Raw genomic sequence first — 23,548 nt, forward strand, 5'->3', positions numbered from 1 at the left:
CATATAGATATGTATAGTGTAATTGATTTGCATATAGATATGTATAGTGTAATTGATTTGTATATAGATATGTATAGTGTAATTGATTTGCATATAGATATGTATAGTGTAATTGTTGTTTATTGATGTGTTCATGCAGGGCTCATCTGCGAAAGAGACTGTGGTCTCAGCATGACTCCCTGCTTAAATAAAGGTTAAATAAAAATTGTATAAGTCGATAGGAAGGAACAGTCTCACACCCTTCACAATACATTAAGTATGCAAGATGGCAATCATTACCAAATTTGCTCAAAGTTAGTGTTATAATCAGAAATATGAGAAGGTAAGTGTGACATTTGCCTGATATGACTGGAGGCAACTTGGAGATGATGAGTTAGATGAGGTATGTTATTCAATGCAATGCAGGTAGGCAGCTTAACTTTGCAACACTGCCACCTGCAGGCAAGGAGTTGCGCACATGTTAGCGTCGATGTCTGCGCCCCACCCCCGGAAATCCAATTAGCATTAAAAATCAAAATCCCCATCAAAATCAGTCTGTTTAAGCTTGAGATTTCTGTTTTTTTGCATGGGCTGCGTCTTAATCCACCGCATCTGCTGATGTTGACATTCCACATCTGTGGTGGAAGGTGGCAGAGGTACAGCGGGGTTTGTCAGAACAGGACACATCCCGAAAATCAGTCTTCTCACGATTAAGTCTGTAGTGGCCAAACGGAACATGACGATGTTCTACATTTTGCTCTATGACACCCACAAGCATCACAGGACGGTTCTGAGTCGGTACCGCCGATCTGCCAACATCTCTCTGTAGTGTCCAACCAGTTTGTGCTACACACTAAAGGCGTCTGCATAAAAAGTTTGGTTTGCTACTAGCAGAATGCGGCTAAGTGAAGTGATAACTCAAGAAATCTGTAACTAATTATGACGTTTTTTCCGAGGAGGTCTCACTCGAGCAATTTTACATCTAACTAAGATGTTTGGTGCAGTATTTCTCAAGTGAATGAAAACAAGTAATCTCTCATCTCTCATTAAGAAAGATGGTGCCGGAGAAGAAGGCAGACGTTTTATGTGCCCCCAGCCATTTGTTTTTTTGTTTGTTTATTTGTGTTGTTTGTAATATATTTTTTGTACTTATTTTGTACATAATGTTGCCGCTACCGTCTCTTATGACCGAAAATAACGTCTAGACATCAGGACTGCGATTACTCACCACGGAGTAGCAGAATCCTTTTTTTCCTTTCACGACTCTAATGAGCCAGAAGAGAAAGGTATACTGCTTCCTCGGGAAAAGGCCCCGATTTGCATGAAGAGGAGGTGGAGAAAGAGGGCTGAAGGGCGGGCTGCCTTCTGAGAATTCACTTCGCTCCATTCTGCTAGCAAACGTGCAATCCTTGGAGAAACAAATTGACGAGTTACGCTGAAGATTAAACTACCAACGGTACATTCAAAACCGTAACATCTTATGCTTCACGAAGTCGTGGCTAAATGACGACAATATCAACATACAGCTGGCTGGTTATATGATGTACCGGCAGGATAGAACAGCTGCGTCTGATAAGACACGGGGCGGCGGACCATGAATTTTTGTAAAGAACAGATGGTGCACGATATCTAAGGAAGTCTCAAGCTATTGCTCGCCTGAGGTAGAGTATCTCATGATAAGCTGTAGACCACACTACCTACCGAGAGAGTTTCCATCTGTATTCTTCGTAGCTGTTTACATACCACAACAGTCAGAGGCTGGTACTAAGACAGCATTGAATTAGCTGTATTCCGCCATAAGCAAACAAGAAAACGCTCACCCAGAGGCGGTGCTCCTAGTAGCTGGGGACTTTAAAGCAGGGAAACTTAAATCCGTTTTACCTCATTTCTATCAGCCTGTTAAATGTGCAACCAGAGGAAAAATAACTCTGGACCACCTATATACCACACACACAGACGCATACAAAGCTCTCCCTCACCCTCCATTTGGCAAATCTGACCATAATTCTTACAAGCAAAAATTAAAGCAGGAAGCACCAGTGACTAGATCAATAAAAACGTAGTCAGATGAAGCAGATCTAAGCTACAGGAATGTTTTGCTAGCACAGACTGGAATATGTTCCGGGATTCCTCCAATGGCATTGAGGAGTACACCACATCAGGTCATTGGCTTCATTAATAAGTGCATTGATGACGTCGTCCCCACAGTGACCATACGTACATACCCCAACCAGAAGCCATGGATTACAGGCAGCATCCACACTGAGCTAAAGACTAGAGCTGCCACTTTCAAGGAGCAGGACTCTAACCCGGAAGCTTATAAGAAATCCCGCTATGCCCTCCGACGAACCATCAAACAGGCAAAGCATCAATACAGGACTAAGATCGAATTGTACTACACCGGCTCTGACGGTCATCAGATGTGGCAGGGCTTGCAAACCATTACAGACTACAAAGGGAAGCACAGCTGAGAGCTGCCCAGTGACACGAGCCGACCTGATGAGAAAAACTACTTCTATGCTCGCTTTGAGGCAAATAACACTGAAACATGCATGAGAGCACCAGCTGTTCCGGAAGACTGTGTGATCACGCTCTCCACAGCTGATGTGACTAAGACCTTTGAACAGGTCAACATTCACAAGGCCGCAGGGCCAGACGGATTACCAGGACGTGTACTGCGAGCATGCGCTGACCAACTGGCAAGTGTCTTCACTGACATTTTCAACGTCTCCCTGTCCTCCCTGTTCGAGTCTGTAATAACTCGGACAGTCTGCATAAAACATGTTTTAAGCAGACCACCATAGTGCCTGTGCCCAAGAACATTAAGCTAACCTGCCTAAATGACTACCGACCCATAGCACTCATGTCTGTAGCCATGAAGTGCTTTGAAAGGCTGGTCATGGCTCACATCAACACCATCATCCAAGAAACCCTAGAACCACTTTAATTTGCATACCGCCCCAACAGATCCACAGATGATGCAATCTCTATTGCACTCCACACTGCCCTTTCCCACCTGGACAAAAGGAACACCTATGTGAGAATGCTATTCATTGACTACAGCTCAGCGTTCAACACCATAGTGCCCTCAAAGTTCATCAATAAGCTAAGGATCCTGGGACTAAGCACCTCCCTCTGCAACAGGATCCTGGACTTCCTGACGGGCCACCCCCAGGTGGTAAGGGTAGGTAACAACACATCCACCACACTGATCCTCAACACAGGGGCCCCTCAGGGGTGTGTGCTCAGCCCCCTCCTGTACTCCCTGTTCACTCATGACTGCACGGCCAGGCACGACTCCAACACCATCATTCAATTTGCTGATGACACAAGTGGTAGGCCTGATAACTGACAACAAAGAGGTAGCCTATAGGGAGGTCAGAGACCTGTCCGTGTGGTGCCAGGACAACAACCTCTCCCTCAATGTGATCAAGACAAAGGAGATGATTGTGGACTACAGCAGGAAAAAGAGGATTGAGCACGCCCCCATTCTCATCAACGGGGCTGCAGTGGAGCAGGTTGACATCACCAACAAACTAACATGGTCCACGCACACAAGACAGTCGTGAAGAGGGCATGACAAAACCTATTCCCCCTCAGGAGACTGAAAAGATTTGGCATGGGTCCTCAGATCCTCTAAAGGTTCTACAGCTGCGCCATCGAGAGCATCCTGACTGGTTGCATCACTGCCTGGTATGGCAACTGCTCGGCCTCTGACCTCAAGGCACTACAGAGGGTAGTGCGAACGGCCCAGTACATCACTGGGGCCAAGCTTCCTGCCATCCAGGACCTCTATACCAGGCGGTGTCAAAGGAAGGACCTAAAAATTGTCAAAGACTTCAGCCATAGACTGTTCTCTCTGCTACCGTACGGCAAGTGGTACCAGAGCGCCAAGTCTAGGTCCAAGAGGCTTCTAAACAGCTTCTACCCCCAAGCCATAAGACTCCTGAACATCTAGTCAAATGGCTACTCAGACTATTTGCACTGCTCCCCCCCCCCCTTTTTACACCACTGCTACTCTCTGTTGTCATCTATGCATAGTCACTTTAATAACTCTACCTACATGTACATACTACCTCAACTAACCGGTGCCCCTGCACATTGACTCTGTATTGGTACCCCCCTGAATATAGTTTCGCTATTGTTGTTTTACTGCTGCTCTTTAATTACTTGTTACTTTTATCTCTTATCTGTATTTTTTTTAAACTGCAGTGTTGGTTAGGGGCTCGTAAGTAAGCATATGTGACTAATACAATTTGATTTGATTTGAATGACAAAAACTTAATTGAAGAATCGCTACTGTTGACCAATCACTGACAAAGGGGCGTAAACTTTGGCTACTGAACTTCGGTTGCCTCAGGAAAAAAATGATTGTGCACGAACAGCCAAAAACACCCTTACTGAAGACCAAAACGAACAAAAACATCACAAAGTAATATATAATGTAATATACTGTATGCACAAACTGTTTCAGATGGGAAGCATGTGGACGCCTTAATATGAGCCCACCATTGAAAGATGGGACTCTCACGAACACATCGGTTGTTTTGCTCTAGGACGCCCACAAGCCCCACAAGACTTGTCTGAAGGTAGTCCGGGACCAGTTAAAAAATTCATGGAAGTATACTGTATATGGAAGTATGCTGTATATGGAGGTATGCTGTATATGGAATTACTTTAGTGACCAAAAAATTGTTAAATATGTGTAATTCTTTTTTTAAAGAATTTGATGATCTTTCTTAAATCTCTCAGATATAGGACAGACACTACAAAACATACTTCCTTTTTATTTTTTGGGACTATTTTGCCATGTTTGAATATTTTATTCAATGCGCTTCAATGGGCTAATAGCAGTAAGGCCAAATTCAATGTTTCATCAAATAATTTTCTACATATTTTGGGGGGATGCTTAAAGGGGTATAAATTAACCTTGGTATGATGATCTTAAAACAATGACATATGTTAGCTTAGTAGAAACCCAGCCACGGGCCCTTGGGGGGTTTAGTACTGAAAAAACATGAAATGTCATTGGTACAACAATATTTTTATTTGGAGAGTTTGAGTTTTATGAGACTCATGAGTGCTTTTACATAAACAGGAATTAGTGATAATCAGTGACTGTTGTTCAAATTCATTTCAGATGAATTACCCAACAATCCACCCCTATCACCACTCAATCACTGACTCAGTTCCTCGCTCACTTATTCACTCACTCACCCAGTGACACACCCCACCCACAACCTTTGCGGGCGTGCTCCTCTATCCGTGCCTCTAAACAACCCATCGCCAGTCATTCATGTCAAACTGTGAAGGATCATTTGGGGAACAGCCTTTTTATTAATAAAATGTGAACTGTGGGTTAGTTTCTCTTTATTTCAGTGCCACCATGGTGAACACCATGTTAAAAATAAAAAGCGACATCTTGTTAAAAGGAATATCATAATGAAGACAATTAAAACAAATAATATAAACTGGCAGTAATGACCACACAGCATTCTTATCAAACTCTCCCTCCAGGACTAAAATACAAAGAAAAATGGGCCAGGGTAAACAACAACTAAAACTGTGTAGTTATATCCACACTTTAGATAGACATTTCCCATAGATTTTGGTTTGGTTTGAAGGGGGGGATTGTCTCAAGTTTTTTCCCTGTAGAGGAGCATCACGGCAATGCAGCGACAATAAATCTACTGAGGAGGAGAGTGAGAGCCTTGAAGACTCGACCTAGTGCACTGAGAATAGGGGCTCTGTCTGGACTGTTGTTGGGGGTGTCGCGAAGTGCAAACCGTTATATCTCTGACCCTCCCTGTTCTAACTAACTTCATTTACCACCCTGGCAAATTAGCAGTGGTAAACTACACCTGAATACATAGCTGGGGTTTGTCCCGCCCTGTAAGTATACTAACATAGTTATTCTTCATTACAGTACAGTATAGAGCAAATAGTATCAATATAATTTTCATAATCTTTTTTCATATTGCACCATCAGAGTATGCGACACAGAGAAAGATCAACAGAGACTCCATTTCCTAATCAAAACAAGATATGTGCAAACATGACTAAGGACTTTATTAACCAAATCAATTCTTCCCTGTATCCACAAATAAAAGTGATTTCTCTTTTTATATATATATATATATATATATATTTATATTAATAAGAATAATAAATCTTCACATTTGATCATTTCATAGTGTGACAAAAATGGTCAACTGGGCTGTCCAGTCGTGATCATAATCCTCTTAATCGTCTTTAATTGGTCAGTCCCCATGCATCCATAGGAAATAGATTTTTTTTCTTCAAAAAAGTAATAATTTGAGAGCAGCTGACAAGTTTGGACTGGTGTTGATTGCTTCCATTCCAGATTTCTCCAAAGTTTCATTCTGTGTTTTAGAGGAAGTTTCCATAGAAAAAAATGACAGGCTCCAAATTATCATCTCATACTCCGGGAAAAAAGTTGTCCAGGTTCTAATTCAAATAGTGTAGTAATGGTAATAATCAATCATTTGTAATCAATAATTAATAATCATTAATAGTTGAGAACTAACAACAAATAATCAATGATTAATAATTCATGATTAACAATAATAATCAAGAATAAATAATGTTCCCTCATAACATAATTATCTTGGCAAGCTCCGCATGGAGTCATTTCAGATGAATGAATTTTCTCACAAGTTTAAAAAACAAAGAAAGAAAGCTCCAAAAATAAATAAAAGAAGATTAGTAAAAGTTACCCATCCTTTAAGAAGAAAGGGGACATTATATACAGGACTGTTTGGTGAGAGTCAGTTTACTGCACTTGTAAGTGTAATAAGTCCAGTGTTAGTGTGAGTTTTAGTCTGGCCCCATGCCACTGATGTTATACCAGCGTGTAGGACTTTGCGTAGGGGTTGTTGGTCTGTTTGAGGTGTCCTCGTGAGTCCAGCAGGGACTCTTGGGAGGAGCTAAGCTTGGCAGCCTGGGCCAGCTCTGAGCCCTCTCTGTGGGGCAGGGTGGCTGCTGAGCCGGGTTGCCACTGGGCCACTGGGTCCCTGCTGCTGGCCCTGCTGCTGGCCTGGGGGGCCTCCGTGGGAGTTGGGGGCGCCATGCGTGATGGCCGTTTCAGGGAGCGACTCTTCTGGGGCTCCAAGCAGGCCTGGCCCATGGCCCCCTCTCCCCCGGCGCCACCCCTCCCTCCAGTGCCAGAGCACGATATGCCGCGGTTCAGCAGGAAGTCCATGCGCAGGTAAGGAGGCAGGTGCACTAGCTCGCCCCCTAAAGGACAAAGGAAGGAAAGAGAGGGGAGTTAGTTATGATGCATTGTGTTTTATGGACAACAACCCCATAGAATACACATATGGCCAGTGGAATTATGGAAAAATCTCATTCAAAACACTTCAGTAAAGAGAAATGACTGGCCCTGGGGAAAAGGTTAGGTGAGATACAAGCTCATCACATCTTCCACACCAACCCACTAAACTAGGGTAGTTTATATGCCAAAGTCATCCATAGATTCTGACAGACTATTAAAGTATACTGCTTTGTCTGGTTATTGAGGTAATATGCCAAAGAATGTTCTTCATCTGAATTTGGCCTTGACCAACATTAAATGAAATGGCAATATTTTACAATGTCATTAAACCCCCCCAGATCCCATTATACTTATTAGGTTAATGGATGGAGAAGGAGACTGTTGCTTTTCTATAACATAAATAAGTAATGTTATAGATTTAAGACTCCAGCGCAGCTCATTACAAATGTATCTGAGTAAAGTCTACAGAGTTTAATAAAATATAACTATAATGAACCAAAACTATATAGAATGAATAAGATGAAGACTTTATCAAAAAGACTGAATTCATGAGGTGAAGTGACCTCATAGCAAGTGGCCTCAAACAGATTTGGAGTTTTGTCAATAGAATAAGCTTAATTCATTCATTAATACATTACCTTAATTAATTCATTAATTTATTCAAATCGCTGTCTGCAAAACTTCACATTTATTGCTGCAAGTAGCATTACTAGGGTTGCAAAATTCTGGGAACTTTCAATAAATCCCCTGGTTTTCCAGAAATCCTTTCATGTTTATTCCCTGTTGATTCCGGGAATCCTCCATCTGGGATTTCGGGAAAACCAAGGAATTTATTGAAAGTTCCCAGAATTGTGCAACCCTAAGCATTACTAGACCATTATCTTCAGAACAGTTAAATTGATATATCAGTAGTAAATATTTACGAACCCCAAACCCTGGGATATGATCTCGTTGGCCTGACATTTACGAGGGTGAGGGAAATGGCCCTGAATTGATTTGTTTGGTCTGACTGACCAGCTTTGTGTTTTAAATGGATATTACAGAGTTTGTTAGTTTTTATTGGCACATGAAGAACATAATACCTTGAAATGTTACGACACAGAGTTATTCAATTCAGCTACAGTTCCGCATACAGGTAACAGACCATAGACTAACCCCACAGTCTATATATGAAGAAAATATGTATCAGATCTTAAAGTGAACGTTAGGGTTAGGATTAGCGTTAGGGCTTGGGGGGGGCTCTCAAACCATAGCATTACAGGCATGGTGAAGGCTAGCAAACATTAGCAACAGAGCTCAGAGTTAGCTACAGCTACAGCAGAGTTAGCAATGTGTCTACGTGGCCTCACCCGGTCTGTGAGCTTTTGGTGCGGCCATGTTCATGACTCGGCTGACGTCCTGAGGCTTGGGCGGGGAGGCAGTGAACCTGCAGATGCCTGACTCGGAGGGTGTGCTGGACGTCAGGCTGTCTGTGTAGTCATTGGTGCCTGCTGTCATCTGCTCCGACGACGTATCCGAGATGAAGCACTCTGTGATGGTAAACTTGGCGTGCCGCAGCTGCTCCTCCATCTTGGCGTGCTCGTAGGCCCGCGCCAGCTCCTCGTAGGTGGACGAGGCGCTCTCTGTGGACACCATGCTGCTCCGTGCCCGGTCTATACCAGGGGTTAGGGTTAGAGGCCATGTTAGTAGAGCAGTTAGGGGCTAACGCTAGCAGTAGCATTGCTATAAACTGTTGGCATTGTTGAAAGTTCTACAGTAGGCAGATCTGTTTTTATTAAAGAGGTGAGAGGTGTTGTTATGGTTAAGGGTGATGTTACAGACATTCTTATATGGGGACTGTTACAGCGGTTGTTACAGACTTGTCTCATCTTCAGGTGCGTTGTTACCTGTGTCCTGAGATGGGCTGACGCTGTAGCTGTCACTCTCCTTGTCCACAGAGCCGGCCACCCGTGGCGTGGGCAGTCTCCAGTCAGTGCTCAGGGTGTGGGCCGAGACAGGCGGGTGTGGTCGGTTCAGGGTCCACTGGCTAGCGTAGCGGTTACGTGCGGCAGGGCCTGCTTTGGCTGTGCGGCGGGCTGTGGGATCTGACAAGGAAGGATACAGAAAATGACATCACAGTCACACACCAGGGTGTTATGTCACATAGCAAGGGTTCATCTTGAGTACTGCAATGCTCTGTTTTTTTAAGCTGACTGTGAGTGTTTTTAAGGGTGGCAGTAAGTGTGTATCTGGCAATAGCAATGACGGCTGGACACCCAATCCTCACATAAACCAACGAAAAGAAAACGCCCTTCATCACAATATCTCACCTGGAGTTCATCTCAGGACCTCGTGTCCACACAAATACAATAGCTTACAATAACAGTGAGAAAACGGTTTGATTGGGTTGACTGCAGCCCTCCACAAATATGTACATTTTTGATTGGATGCAATACACATACATAATCATTCATGTTTAGAATTGAAAATAATATAACAGCAATAATCACTGTGTTGAAAGTAAATGGTTATCAGTGTGAACAACATCAGTGGAGATGGTAGGGGCAGTGCTCCTAATGCTTCTGATGACTCTCTGAGGACTGGAGCTGAATGAAACCAGTCTGTTGTCTGGAATCAACTCTAGCTGAATAAATTCCAGCTGTATGAATGCAATCCTGATCGCACTTATTAATTCTAGCTCCACCGCTAGTAAAGTAAAGAGGATGTCCGTACTGGACTTACTGGTTCCTGGCCTAGCATCAGATACATCCACTAGAGGTCCGGTGGCCTGGGACAGGGACTGGTAGTGGACGGTGTGGGTAACCGTAGATGACTTCTGTTTCTGAGTCTCCCCAAAGTCATTGTCAGTCAGCAGCACTGTGGACCTGTCGTCTGAAATAGAGAGAATCATTTCACAAACATGGTCACCCACAGTATGATGAGAATCGCCACAGTAGATACTACTACCACATAGAAGGCCACAGATATGTGATATTCACATATTGTTATCCAATGTTACACAAGTTTCCCACTCGTATTTCCTACTTGGAAGCTCATTATGAGTTTTGACATGTCCGGGAGCTTTCCTGGAGTTTCAGTCCAAAGTTTCCGATAATTCAGAGAACACATGAAAGCAGCATAATGTATCAGTGTCCACTCACCGACTGTCTCCATGGTGTCTCGCTCCTCTATGAGCAGCTGGGCTCGGGGGATGTCGATGTGCATTCTAAGGGTCTGCTGCTGCTTGTTGATGGTGTCTGCAGGTCGTGTGTTTTTACTGGGGAACACAGGAAACAACATACGCTGGTCAATAAAGACCTCATTACACTGCATCAGATATTCAGATACTGGTGATTCTAATATGATTCTATAGATACAGTACTGAATGTTTTTTCTTCCATTAATGCATTAGACAATAGTAACTGTCTATAAAGTTATATGTCAAACTGCTCATGCTTACCTCATCAGCATCTCTGCCAAACTTTTCGCATCTACAGAGAAAACAAGAACAAAAATCACATTACATACAGATGATACTCACACTATACTTGACAATAGTTACAGAAATTTTATAGAAATCTAACCAATCAGGTGTTGCCCTGTTGCTGCTGTGACCTCTCACCTCTGAGCCTCTTCAGTCTCTGTTCCCTCCTCCTCCTCCTGAGGACTAGCAGCAGGACGAAGACCAGCACGATTCCCACCAGCACACAGGAGATGATGGTCACCATCTTCAGACCCTCGTTACTGGACGTACTGTCCACACTCACCGTTGGAGCCTTCACCAGTGGAGCAATGGTACCTTGAGAGGTCATAGAGATGTCATTAGCTGACAAACTATGACATGTGTTATGACAACATTATGTAGGTTGATGTATAACACCCTCAGCGGGGCTGGGTAAATTAGGTTTTCAGGGGAATTGGAAGAGTGCCTGTAATGCGACTTCCGCTTTGGCGATCTTAACTCCTCCTCTATATTTAGTGGATTGGTTGAATTGTGCAGAAGAGAAACTCCCTGACAGTTTTCTTTCTCGTCAGGACCAGAATCTGGGGCATCCCACTCAGGCGTTTCTTTAACGCCTGCTACGTTAGGTTACTTGTACAATAACTAGAAGGTTGTCAAGTGTCGCAACCAGGCCTGGTAGATGAGAGAATGACTGCAAAAAAATCATCCAAACACGAACACATATTAAGCCTATACAGCAGTGGAGGCTGGTGTGAGGAACTATAGGAGGACAGGCTCATTGTAATGGCTGGTAGTGGTTTCCATATGTTTGATGTGTTTAATACCGTTCCCATAATTCCATTCCAGCCATTACAATGAGCCTGTCCTCCTATAGCTCCTCCCACGAGCCTCCTCTGCTATGCAGTGTCTGTCGATGAATAGTAAATACTAAATGAGCTTTGTGTTAATGTTTAAAACATGGATCAAGCACCTGGCACAAGGTAACAGTGCCTCTACATCTTGAATCCCAATCTTAATGTATTTTCCATCAAACCCACCCAATCTGCTCCAACAAGCTGCTGCAGCACTGCGCTAGCTGCAATCAGCACCTGACCTTCTGCCAAACTGGCAGTAATGCCCACTTGACAGAAAATCAACTCATCCTTCTTAGCTGAAAACAAAGCTCTTTTTTCCCCCTTTTACACTTCCTGGATGGCTGGGGGGTTAGATGGATGTGGTGGGGACAAATAGACTAAGGTCTAGTGAAGGTGTGTGTGTGTGTGTGTGTGTGTGTGTGTGTGTGTGTGTGTGTGTGTGTGTGTGTGCGCGTGCATCTGTGTGTGAAATCGCCACGGCCACTGGAGTCAGCAGAACATCTACTTGAGGTACTTTACTGCCCCATTCATCAGTTAGGCCTAGAGCCTTTTAAAGCCTGGACCAGGGAAAGACTAGCATGAGACAGTCACTTTAATGGCAAGGAGGAGAGAAGAGCTCCAAGGACCAGTAAGTAGCTAAATATGAGGTAATTTCCTTCTCCTCTACGGCAGGTATAGGACATACCGTAAATGAACGTTTTTGATGGAACCTCAGGCAGTTGTGACACAATTTTCAAGGAATGGTTAGGTAAACTTTTAAACTACAGTTCTTCATTCTTTATTCAGATATCCTGAATAAGTCACTATAAACGTGTATAGACAAGTGAACTCACTGCCATCGTAGCTCAGAGTGGAAAACTTGACCCTCTTCTCTGCTGAGCCGGCGCTGTTAAACACCTTCATCTGCAGTTCGTACCAGGTGGCCTCGGCCAGGTCATACAGGATGTAGCTCTTGGTCAGAGAGGTGCGCTGGGCCGTGGTCCACGTGGGAGACTCCACCGAACGGTACTCTAACGTGAAGGATGTGATTGGACAGCCGCCGTTGTTCCAGCCAATCAGGTTGAGCCTGACACGTGTGGCATTGATACTGGTGAAGAGCTCCTGTTCTTTAGAGTACTGGGGTTCTGTTGGGAGTGAGGAGAGAGGAGTCAGACCACACAAACACTTCAATGAGAGGTCTTTCCATAAGAATGAGTTTTTCCATTAATTCAGTAAAAGCAATGGGGTCACTATTTATTAAAAACCATACGTAAAAGGATGTCACCATCTCCCTACCTTTCCCATGAGTCTTAGCCTCGATGATCTCACTGATGCGCCCTGGCCCCACAGCATTCTGGGCAGTCAGGGTGAACTTGTACCAGGTGCCACACTTCAGGTTCTCCAGTCGATAGGAACGCTCACTAGGGCTGATGGCAAAGTTGCCCCACTTCTCACTGTTGTCCTCTGAGTATTGCAGGATGTAGCCTGATGTGTGAGAGAGAGGTTGGGATGTTACAGTGTTGCCTGCTATTTAATAAAGTCAGTAAGTTGTTGTCCAAGGGAAAACAAAAATCTCCAATAATAGTTAGTGCTGCTGCTAGCTGCGTTGGTGTCTGACCTCGTATGGAGCTGCCTCCGTTGTCTCCTGGTATCCAGGACAGAGTGATGGAAGTGGTGGTCGTCTTGGTAACGGTGAGACGAGGCTGGTCCGGGGGAACTAGAAGTACAAATATGGATTTTATTTAAGTCCTTCTACCTCATGATGATATCCTTTCACTTCACTACCTATGACTAGCTATGATGAATACATGTCTATTTAGTATTGTTATGAACTGACCTGAAGACTGGTAAACTGGATTGTTCCACCATACACTAACTGACTTACCTTGAACCTGCAGGTTGAGGATGATTTTATCTGGCCCAAAACTGTTGCTAGCCACACAGGTGTAGTTCCCAGAATCCTCAGCTTTCACTGTGCGGATGACCAGGCTGCCGTTACCCTGAACGATGCGTCTACTGTCAATCACAGCAGGGGCGGGGCTTCCATTGCTGAATCACAAATGTACGAAAGACAGTCAGACAATGAACTACAGTGAGATACACCACAGAGAAAATCTTTGAAAAGTATTGGATAATGTTACAATACTTTTATGTGTATAGGAATATGCGACACATGTAAACAAACATAATTTTTTTACATTCTGCTGATAAGTGTGAAAGGATAGTGCAAACACACAAGGTCTTCACTGGTATTTAGTGTGCGTTAAAAGTGACTCAGAACACAGTCTGTACTAAGTTCTACTGTCTGTCCTACATGCAGCAGATGTGTTGTACTCTGTACTCACGTCTCCTTGAGCCACTTGACCGTGGGGGCTGGGTCGCCCACCGCCTTACAGGGCAACACGATGTCCCTCATCCAGGGGGTGGTCACTGTGCCGTTGAATGTCAGGATCTGAGCAGGAGCTGCACACACACACACCACAACCGGGTCAAATACTTTGGCTGACTTGATTTAGTTTTCCTGGTACAACAGAAGTAATGGAATAGACCCAAAGGTGGAAATTGATCCCAAATACTTTCAAGGGAAGCTCTATAAAAGCAGTGTAAACTGTTAGTTTCTTATCCAACTTTATTGAATTCCCCACCTCTTTGTCTACACCTGCACCCCTTAAGACATACAGAGCCCATCTCTGTGCTTAGACAGATATAAAGTGGTCTGTTTGCAGAGGTGTAAAAAGTATTCAATTGTCTTACTTGAGTGAAATTAAAGATACTTTAATGTAAAATGACTCAAGTAAAAGTGAAAGTAACCCAGTAAAATACTACTTGAGGAAAAGCCTAAAAGTATCAGATTTTAAATGGACTTAAGTACAGTGGTGGAAAAAGTACTCAATTGTCATACTTGAGTACAAGTATAAAGTAAAAGTAAATGCTATACCTCAAATTCCTTATATTTAGCAAACCAGATGGCACAATTTCCTTTTGTATTACTTTTTTTGATAGCCAGGGGCACACTCCAGCACTCAGACATAATTTACAAAGGAAGAATTTATGTTTAGTGAGTCCACCAGATCAGAGGCAGTAGGGATGACCAGAGACATGTGAATTTGACCTTTTTCCTGTACTGCTAAGCATTCAAATTGTAACTGTACTTTTGGGTGTCAGGGAAAATGTATGGAGTAGAAAGTACATACTTTTCTTTAGGAATGTAGTGAAGTAAAAATAAAAGTAGTCGAAAATATAAATAGTAAAGTAAATTACAGATACCCCAAAAAATGACTTAAATATTTTTACTTAAGTACTTTACACCACTGTCTGTTTGGGACGAGGATGGTCAGGCAGCAGATTGATTTCTAAAACACATCAGGTCTGGAACTCCAGACTGGAAACCACATGTATCACCCTTGCCTCTAACAGGATGAGAACGTCCAGATAATGTCGCGAGGTCCCGACTCTAACCACTACACTGCCTACCACTGCTCACCATCAGCTTATCAGTTCTCACCAAGAAGCACAGCGCTGTTAGCTTATCAGTTCTCACCAAGCAGCACAGTGCTAACAGCTTATCAGTTCTCACCAAGCAGCAAAGTGCTGACAGTTTATCAGTTCTCACCAAGCAGCACCATGCTGACAGCTTATCAGTTCTCACCAAGCAGCACCATGCTGACAGCTTATCAGTTCTCACCAAGCAGCACCATGCTGACAGTTTATCAGTTCTCACCAAGCAGCACCATGCTGACAGCTTATCAGTTCTCACCTAGCAGCACCATGCTGACAGCTTATCAGTTCTCACCAAGCAGCACCATGCTGACAGTTTATCAGTTCTCACCAAGCAGCACCATGCTGACAGCTTATCAGTTCTCACCAAGCAGCACAGTGCTAACAGCTTATCAGTTCTCACCAAGCAGCACCATGCTGACAGTTTATCAGTTCTCACCAAGCAGCACCATGCTGACAGCTTATCAGTTCTCACCAAGCAGCACAGTGCTAACAGCTTATCAGTTCTCACCAAGCAGCAAAGTGCTGACAGTTTATCAGTTCTCACCAAGCAGCACCATGCTGACAGCTTATCAGTTCTCACCAAGCAGCACCATGCTGACAGTTTATCAGTTCTCACCAAGCAGCACCATGCTGACAGCTTATCAGTTCTCACCAAGCAGCACAGTGCTGACAGCTTATCAGTTCTCACCAAGCAGCACAGTGCTGATAGCTTATCAGTTCTCACCAAGCAGCACAGTGCTGACAGCTTATCAGTTCTCACCAAGCAGCACAGTGCTGACAGCTTATCAGTTCTCACCAAGCAGCACAGTGCTGATAGGGTGAAATATCAGACTTATTTCATTCAGTTTGATGAGCTCGTTTCAACTACATTCACATCCTGAGATGGAGGTGGGGATAGTATGGTCTCCTCTTTTTACTGATCTTACCTAAATTCATCCTGATGAAACTCTCTTCCAACTTTTGTCAATCTGAGTAAACTCTAAGTTAGGCAACTCATAGGGAGAGGTTCTCAGGGTTATGCCCCTTTAAATGTTCTGATCAAGACTTTGACAGAAAACATAACTCAAATACATCAGCACACATGCACACAGTGAAAATGAGCTGATGTCTTTTGTGTCTTCTAAAAACATTCAGAGACTGAGACACCTCAACTTATCATCTGTTTCAGGATAATGAGAAGGGAAACAATAAGCTCCACCTACCCTCGGTCTGGGGCTTGACGGTGATGATGTCGCTGGCGTTGCCACGGCCGGCTGCGGTGACGGCCACCACCCAGATGCTGTACTGGCGGTTCCTGCTCAGGTTGGGGATACGGTAGAAGAATACGTCTGGAGCTGCTTCAAACTCACTGCTCACCTGTAGGCGGGGAGAGACCGGCATGATGTTAGCAGAGAGATACAGGACTTACTCCAAATGTCTGTACCAAGGTATCAATTATTAGAGTTGAACATTGATGTCACAGCCCAGACAATTTTAGATAGAGGGTTTATAAGCCAGCAGTACTTCATCAGTCTCCCTGTAGCCTTGTGCACCATGCAGGCTTCTTATCTAGTCTAGCCCTTGAACCTGGTGCCTCCCTCTCCTCCAATTATATCAGGTCTCTTAAATCTACTGTATGCCCACCACTGGCATGGCTTCATCCCTGTACTCTGAAACCCAGTACTCTGTGTCCTCCTTACCGTGGGGTGTGGGTTAGAGCAGAAGACTGTGTATTTCCTGATGATGCCGTTGAGTTTGAGAGGAGGGAGCCACGACACAAACACCATCGAGTTAGACGCCGCCGCTGCCTTCACGCCAGCCGGCGGACCAGGAACTGGTGAGGGAAAACAGTGAAATAGGGAAATATACATTATTACCCTTATCCTCGTTTTGTGTATCATCTAAGGAAACCACTCTGTATTTAAGTTTTGCCAGTGTCAAAATCAGTCATTCCAGTAACCGTGCCTGAACGTCTGATGCTACAGGGCGATCTGCAATATGCAGGAGCTGCAGTTTTTCAGCTACTTATGTGAGTCTTCTGCACCAACTGTCAACAAAAATTGATATAATTTCACACCAAATTCAAACAGAAGTCCTGTCATAATTATTTACTTTTCAAAACGCTCTTCCATAATGCAAGAGGGGATATGCAAATCTAGGCACGGTTGACCTACCACAGTTGACCCCTGACCTCTAGTATGATTAGTATGATGCAGTTTCCCCTACACAGTGATCTAAGGTCAGTTTAGCATCTTCCCCCTAATAGTTAAGGTTAGAATTTAGGGAGCATAAGCTGATCCTAGATCAGTGCCTGAAGTCTTCTGGTCTACTGGTGTGCGTACCGTCCTCCTTGGTGCGGGTGAAGATCTGCTCGCTGCGCACCCCGTCCCCGGCCCGGGTGAAGGTCAGCACCTGGATGCTGTAGTTGGTGTACTTCTCCAGACCATCCAGCTCCAGAGACGGCTTAGAGGTGGTCACGTTTCGGATCTCCCCCAGCTCTGAGATCGGAGAAGGAGAGGAAGGGATAGAGGGCAGTGAGAGGAAATAAGGGTAGGGAGCATGGAAAAGAGACAGGGAAGAAGGGAGGGAGAAAAACAAGGATGTCAAATGCAGAATTACTGTAAATGTCAACTAACTTAGATGAAAAGGTGCTTGTATGCTACAGGTAAATACAAAACATTAAGAACACTTGCTCTTTCCATGACATAAACTGACCAGGTGAATCCAGGTGAAAGCTATGATCCTTTATTGATGTCACTTGTTAAATACATTTCAATCAGTGTAGATGAAGTAGAGGAGACAGGTTAAAGAATGATTTTTAAGCCTTGAGACATGGATTGGGTATGTGTGCCATTCAGAGGGTGAATGGGCAAGACAAAATATCCAAGTGCCTTTGAACGGGGCATGGTAGTAGGTGCCAGGCGCACTGGTTTGTGTCCAGAACTGCAACGCTGCTGGGTTTTTCACACTCAACAGTTTCCTGTGTGTATCAGTAATGCTCCACCTTCTAAAGGACATACAGCCAACTTTACACAAATATGGGAAGCATTGGGTTCAACATGTGCCAGCATCCAGGTGGAATGCTTTTGACACCTTGTAGAGTCCATGCCCTGACGAATTGAGGCTGTTCTGAGGGCAAAGGGGGATGCAACAATATTAAGAAGGTGTTCCTAATGTTTTGTACACTCAGTGAATGCTTGTATAGTATAACACATACAGTACCAGGCAGTAGTTTGGACACAACTACTCATTGCAGGGTTTTTCTTTATTTTGTACTATTTTCTACATTGTAGAATAATAGTGAAGACATCAGAACTATGACATAACACATACGGAATCATGTTGTAAGCAAAAAAGTGTTAAACTGACCAAAATATATTTTTGATTCTTCAAAGTAGCCACCCTTTGCCTTGATGACAGCTTTGCACACTCTTGGCATTCTCTCAACCACCTTCACCTGGACTGCTTTTCCAACAGTCTTGAAGGAGTTCCCACATGTGCTGAGCACTTGTTGGCTGCTTTTCCTTCACTCTGCGGTCCAACTCATTCCAAACCATCTCAATTTTGTTGAGGTCGGGTGATTGTGGAGACCAGGTCATCTGATGCAGCACTCCATCACTCTCTTCTTGGTCAAATAGCCCTTACACAACCTGGAGGTGTGTTTTGGGTCATTGTCCTGTTGAAAAACAAATGATAGTCCCACTAAACGCAAACCAGATGGGATGGCGTATCACTGCAGAATGCTGTGGTAGCAATGCTGGTTAAGTGTGCCTTGAATTCAAAATAAATCACAGTGTCACCAGCAAATCACCCCCACACCTCCTCCTCCATGCTTCACGGTGGGAACCACACATGCGGAGATCCTCCGTTCACTTACTCTGCACCTCACAAATACGCGGCGATTGGAACCAAAAGTTTCAAATTTGGACTTATCTAATGTCCAATGCTCGTGTTTCTTGGCCCAAGCAGCTCTCTTCTTCATATTGGTGTCCTTTAGTAGTAGTGGTTTCTTTGCAGCAATTCGACCATGAAGGCCTGATTCACGCAGTCTCCTCTGAACAGTTGATGTTGAGATGTGTCTGTTACTTTTATTTATTTGGGCTGCAATTTCTGAGGCTGGTAACTCTAATGAACTTATCCTCTGCAGCAGAGGTAACTCTGTGTCTTCCTTTCCTGTGGTGGTCCTCATGAGAGCCAGTTTCATCATAGCGCTTGATGGTTTTTGACATTTTCCAGATTGACTGATCTTCATGTCTTAAAGTAATGATGTACTGTAACTTCTCTTTGTTTATTTGAGCTGTTCTTGCCATAATATGGACTTGGTATTTCACCAAATAGGGCCATCTTCTGTATACCACCCCTACCTTGTCACAACACAACTGATTGGCTCAAACGCATTAAGACAGAAAGAAATTTCACAAATTAACAAGGCAACTGTTAATTTAAATGCATTCCAGGTGACTACCTCATGAAGCTGGTTGAGAGAATGTCAAAAGTGTGCAAAGCTGTCATCAAAGCAAAAGGTAGTTACTTTGAAGAAGCTCAAATATAAAATAAAAAACACTTTTTTGGTTACTACATGATTCCATATGTGTTATTTCATAGTTTTGATGTCTTCACTATTATTCTACAATGTAGAAAATAGTAAAAGAAGACAAACCCTGGAATGAGTAGGTGTGTCCAAACTTTTAACTGGTGCTGTACATAAAATAATATGTCCAAGGATGTCATAGCAGTGATAGCACAGCCTTGAATCAAAACATGGACACAAATACAGGATTAAAAAGCCCATCCAAGGTCTGTTCTGGTGTGTCTGCCCTTGACTCTGACGATGCTTTTCTAAGTGTTGAATAATGGATGCCTCTCCCTCTCTCTATTTCTCGATCTTCCCCTCCTCTACTGCAGTCTGGATTAGAGCCACAGTCTGTTAATGCTCCATCCTCCCTGTTAGTACACTTAATAGGTTTATGAGTCATAATAGTGTGATTTGGAAACGTGCAGTAAAATATATGCTGTATACTACAATAGCTGTGATCAATGAATTCTGACTCACTGTACTGTAGGTACTGTGCATTCGGTAAATATTCTGACAATTTCCCTTTTTCCACATTTTGTTAGATTACAGACTTATTCTAAAATGGATTAAATAAAACACTTTCCTCATCAATCTACACACAATACCTCATAATGACAAAGCAAAAACAGGTTTTTAGACATTTTTGCAAATGTATTACAAATAAAAAACAGAAATACCTTATTTACATAAGTATTCATTTGCTATGAGACTCAAAATTGAGCGTCATTTGCTATGAGATTCGAAATTGAGCTCAGGTGCATCCTGTTTCCATTGATCATCCTTGAGATGTTTCTACCACTTGATTGGAGTCCATCTGTGGTAAATTCAATTGATTGGACATGATTTGGAAAGGCACACACTTGTCTATATAAGGTCAAAAACCAAGCCATGAGGTTGAAGAAATTGTCCGTAGAGCTCCAAGACAGGATCGTGTCGAGGCACAAATCTGGGGAAGGGTACCAAAATATTTCAGCAGCATTGAAGGTCGCCAAGGACACAGTGGCCTCCATCATTCTTAAATGGAAGACATTTGGAACCACCAACACTGAGCAATCAGGAGAGAAGGGCCTTGGTCAGGGAGGTGACCAAGAACCTGATGTTCACTCTGACAGAGCTCCAGAGTTCCTCTGTAGAGATGGGAGAACCTTCCAGAAGGACAACCATACCTGCAGCACTCTACCAATCAGGCCTTTGTGGTAGAGTGGCCAGACAGAAGCCACTCCTCAGTAAAAGGCACATGACAACCCACTTGGAGTTTGTCAAAAGGCAACTAAAGGACTCTCAGACCATGAGAAATAAAATTCTCTGGTCTGATGAAACCAAGATTGAACTCTTTGGCCTGAATGCCAAGTGTCCCGTCTGGAGGAAACCTGGCACCATCCCTATGGTGAAGCATGGTGGTGGCAGCATCATGCTGTGGGGATGTTTCTTAGAGGCAAGTATCGGGAGACTAGTCAGGATCGAGGGAAAGATGAACAGAACAAAGTACAGAGAGATCCTTGATGAAAACCTGCTCCAGAGCGCTCAGGACCTCAGACTGGGGTGAAAGTTCACCTTCCAACAGGACGATGACCCTAAACACACAGCCAAGACAACGCAGGAGTGGCTTCGGGACACTCAATCGAACATCTCTGGAGAGACCTGAAAATAGCTGTGCAGCGACGCTCCCCATCCAACCTGACAGAGCTTGAGAGGATATGCAGAGAAGAATGGGAGAAACTCCCCAAATACAGGTGTGCCAAGCTTGTAGCGTCATACCCAAGAAGACTCGAGGCTGTAATTGCTGCCAAAGGTGCATCAACAAAGTATTGAGTAAAGGGTCTGAATACTTATGTAAATGTGATATTTCCGTTATTATTATTTTTATACATTTGAAAAAAAAACTGTTTTTGCTTTGTCATTATGGGGTATTGTGTATAGATTGATGAGGGGAAAAAACTATTTAATCCATTTTAGAATAAGGTTGTAATGTAACAAAATTTGGAAAAAGTCAAGGGGTCTGAATACTTTCCGAATGCACTGTATATGAAATCCATAAAATATCTGATAAATATACACCATTGATGGGTGCTGAGTTAGATTACTGCAGTGACAGACTGGTGCCAAATGTTTAGAGCAGAGTTGATGGATAAGACAGTTGCTCCACCATCTTAGAAAAAGGGCCTATATCCCCCTCTGCTGGTGCATGAGGTGAACAACCCATGATACTTTCCCAACAACAACATTTATATTGCTCACATTTAAAATATATGAAGAGCACAACAGGCCCTGGCTGAGGGTTTAGACAAGTGTCTTTGACAATAAATACATCAATATGATATCTATCACACATATCACACATTCTTAGTATATATTTTCAGTGAATATATGGATTGCATTTGGATTACTGATACAATGTAATTTGGGTTGTTCATTTAATTCCTTCTGACATTTCTTAATTTCTTAATTTTAGATTATTTGTATATTTGTTTGACATTTTACTGCACTGTTAGGAGCTAGACATTTTACTGCACTATTAGGAGCTAGTAACACAAGCATTTTGCTGCACCCACTATAACATCTGCTAAAAAACTGTGTACGCAACCAATACACTTTGATTTGACATAATTAGTGACATTTTTCATTTAAATGAATAATATATGTATTCATATGAATTGTTGTTAATGTTACATAAGATATCAATATATATATAATATATGTAATACATGGCTATGGCTGTAGTATTGTTGGGAGTGTGTCCCAATATGACATGCACTGTTACTATGCAAACTAGATTGAGTGTTGCTTTTCAATTGGTGCATCCAGGGGCCATCAGAGGGGATGTGATATGACAGATGAGGAGTCAAAAGCAACGGGGCTGTCAGAAGCCATCACTCTGACGTCTCTCCAGCACGTGGCGACTGCATGCCATGCCAGGCTGTCTGACTTGGACTAGAAAGCCTGGGTCACTGCTAATATGTCTCATTCACCCACTTGAATTATCATGCATAGGTAATCATGTTGATACTGTATACATTCTATGTGTCTTGGAGGTTACGGACTAGGGCAGATACAGTCTAACATCTACATCATTCTCTCTCTTTGTGTGTGTGTGTGTGTGTGTGTGTGTGTGTGTGTGTGTGTGTGCCTGCATGCATCTGTGTGTGTGTGCCTGCATGCATCTGTGTGTGTGTGCCTGCATGCATGCGTGTATGTGTGTGTGTGTGTGTGTGCCTGCATGCATCTGTGCGTGTGTGCCTGCATGCATCTGTGTGTGTGTGTGTGTGTGTGTGTGTGTGTGTGCCTGCATGCATTTGTGTGTGTGTGTGTCTGCATGCATCTGTGTGTGTGTGTGTGTGTGTGTGTGTCTGCATGCATATGTGTGTGTGTGCCTGCATGCATCTGTGTGTGGTGTGTGTGTGTGTGTGTGTACTGTACCTCCGTCGGGCAGGTTGGCCCAGTAGATGACTCTGAAGCCGAGCAGGATGCCGTTGAGAGCGTCTTTAGGAGGGGTCAGCCAGGATAGAGAGATGATCTCTGGAGACGCTGCTGTGGCCTGGACGTTCTCTGGAGGCCGGCTGGGAACTGTCACAACCAGGGAGGAGGAAAAACAACATTGTTACCTCAGTCTCCAAACAAGTAGAATGAACAGAGGAGTTTACTGAAGAGAAGAGAATATTGAGATACTCTTGGAAGTGAACTTAATAATGCTTAAAACTAGTGTTTTGGGACCAAGCCTTCATCAGGTATGTTTTTAGCCATGACAAAAATGACCAGCCATGCATGACAATACTGAACATGATAGACACGGTGTCACTATATCAGCAGTACCAACATCATCCACTAGATGTCGATAAAACTCCATCCTGGGAGTTCACTTCCTTCAGAGACAAAACATCAGCCATTTGACCCTTGATGCACCACAATACTGTTTGAAATCAGTCAGATTTCCACTGTCCACAATA

General features: G+C 43.5%; 1 protein-coding gene across 2 annotated transcripts in view; it reads right to left on the reverse strand.

Annotated features, from left to right (window-relative positions):
• Nucleotides 1-5,296: 5,296 nt before the first annotated feature.
• Nucleotides 5,297-23,548, reverse strand: part of dscama (Down syndrome cell adhesion molecule a) — a 168,334-nt gene continuing 150,082 nt past the window's right edge. The window contains exons 18-33 of one of the 2 annotated variants that reach the window (XM_014197409.3): nt 23,022-23,168; nt 17,371-17,526; nt 16,729-16,862; nt 16,252-16,405; nt 13,894-14,011; nt 13,434-13,597; nt 13,167-13,265; nt 12,845-13,033; nt 12,403-12,693; nt 10,875-11,051; nt 10,713-10,743; nt 10,414-10,529; nt 9,986-10,144; nt 9,160-9,357; nt 8,623-8,925; nt 5,297-7,236 (exon numbers count right to left, since the gene is read on the reverse strand). In XM_014197409.3, coding sequence (XP_014052884.3) covers nt 6,842-7,236; nt 8,623-8,925; nt 9,160-9,357; nt 9,986-10,144; nt 10,414-10,529; nt 10,713-10,743; nt 10,875-11,051; nt 12,403-12,693; nt 12,845-13,033; nt 13,167-13,265; nt 13,434-13,597; nt 13,894-14,011; nt 16,252-16,405; nt 16,729-16,862; nt 17,371-17,526; nt 23,022-23,168 — 2,831 coding nt within the window. In that variant the 3' untranslated portion in view covers nt 5,297-6,841. The remainder of the gene's footprint in view (nt 7,237-8,622; nt 8,926-9,159; nt 9,358-9,985; nt 10,145-10,413; nt 10,530-10,712; nt 10,744-10,874; nt 11,052-12,402; nt 12,694-12,844; nt 13,034-13,166; nt 13,266-13,433; nt 13,598-13,893; nt 14,012-16,251; nt 16,406-16,728; nt 16,863-17,370; nt 17,527-23,021; nt 23,169-23,548) is intronic. The other variant, XM_014197410.3, reaches the window with a different exon arrangement.

Source organism: Salmo salar, chromosome 04, assembly GCF_965601325.2.
Source record: "Salmo salar chromosome 04, fSalSal1, whole genome shotgun sequence".
Taxonomy (NCBI): domain Eukaryota; kingdom Metazoa; phylum Chordata; class Actinopteri; order Salmoniformes; family Salmonidae; genus Salmo; species Salmo salar.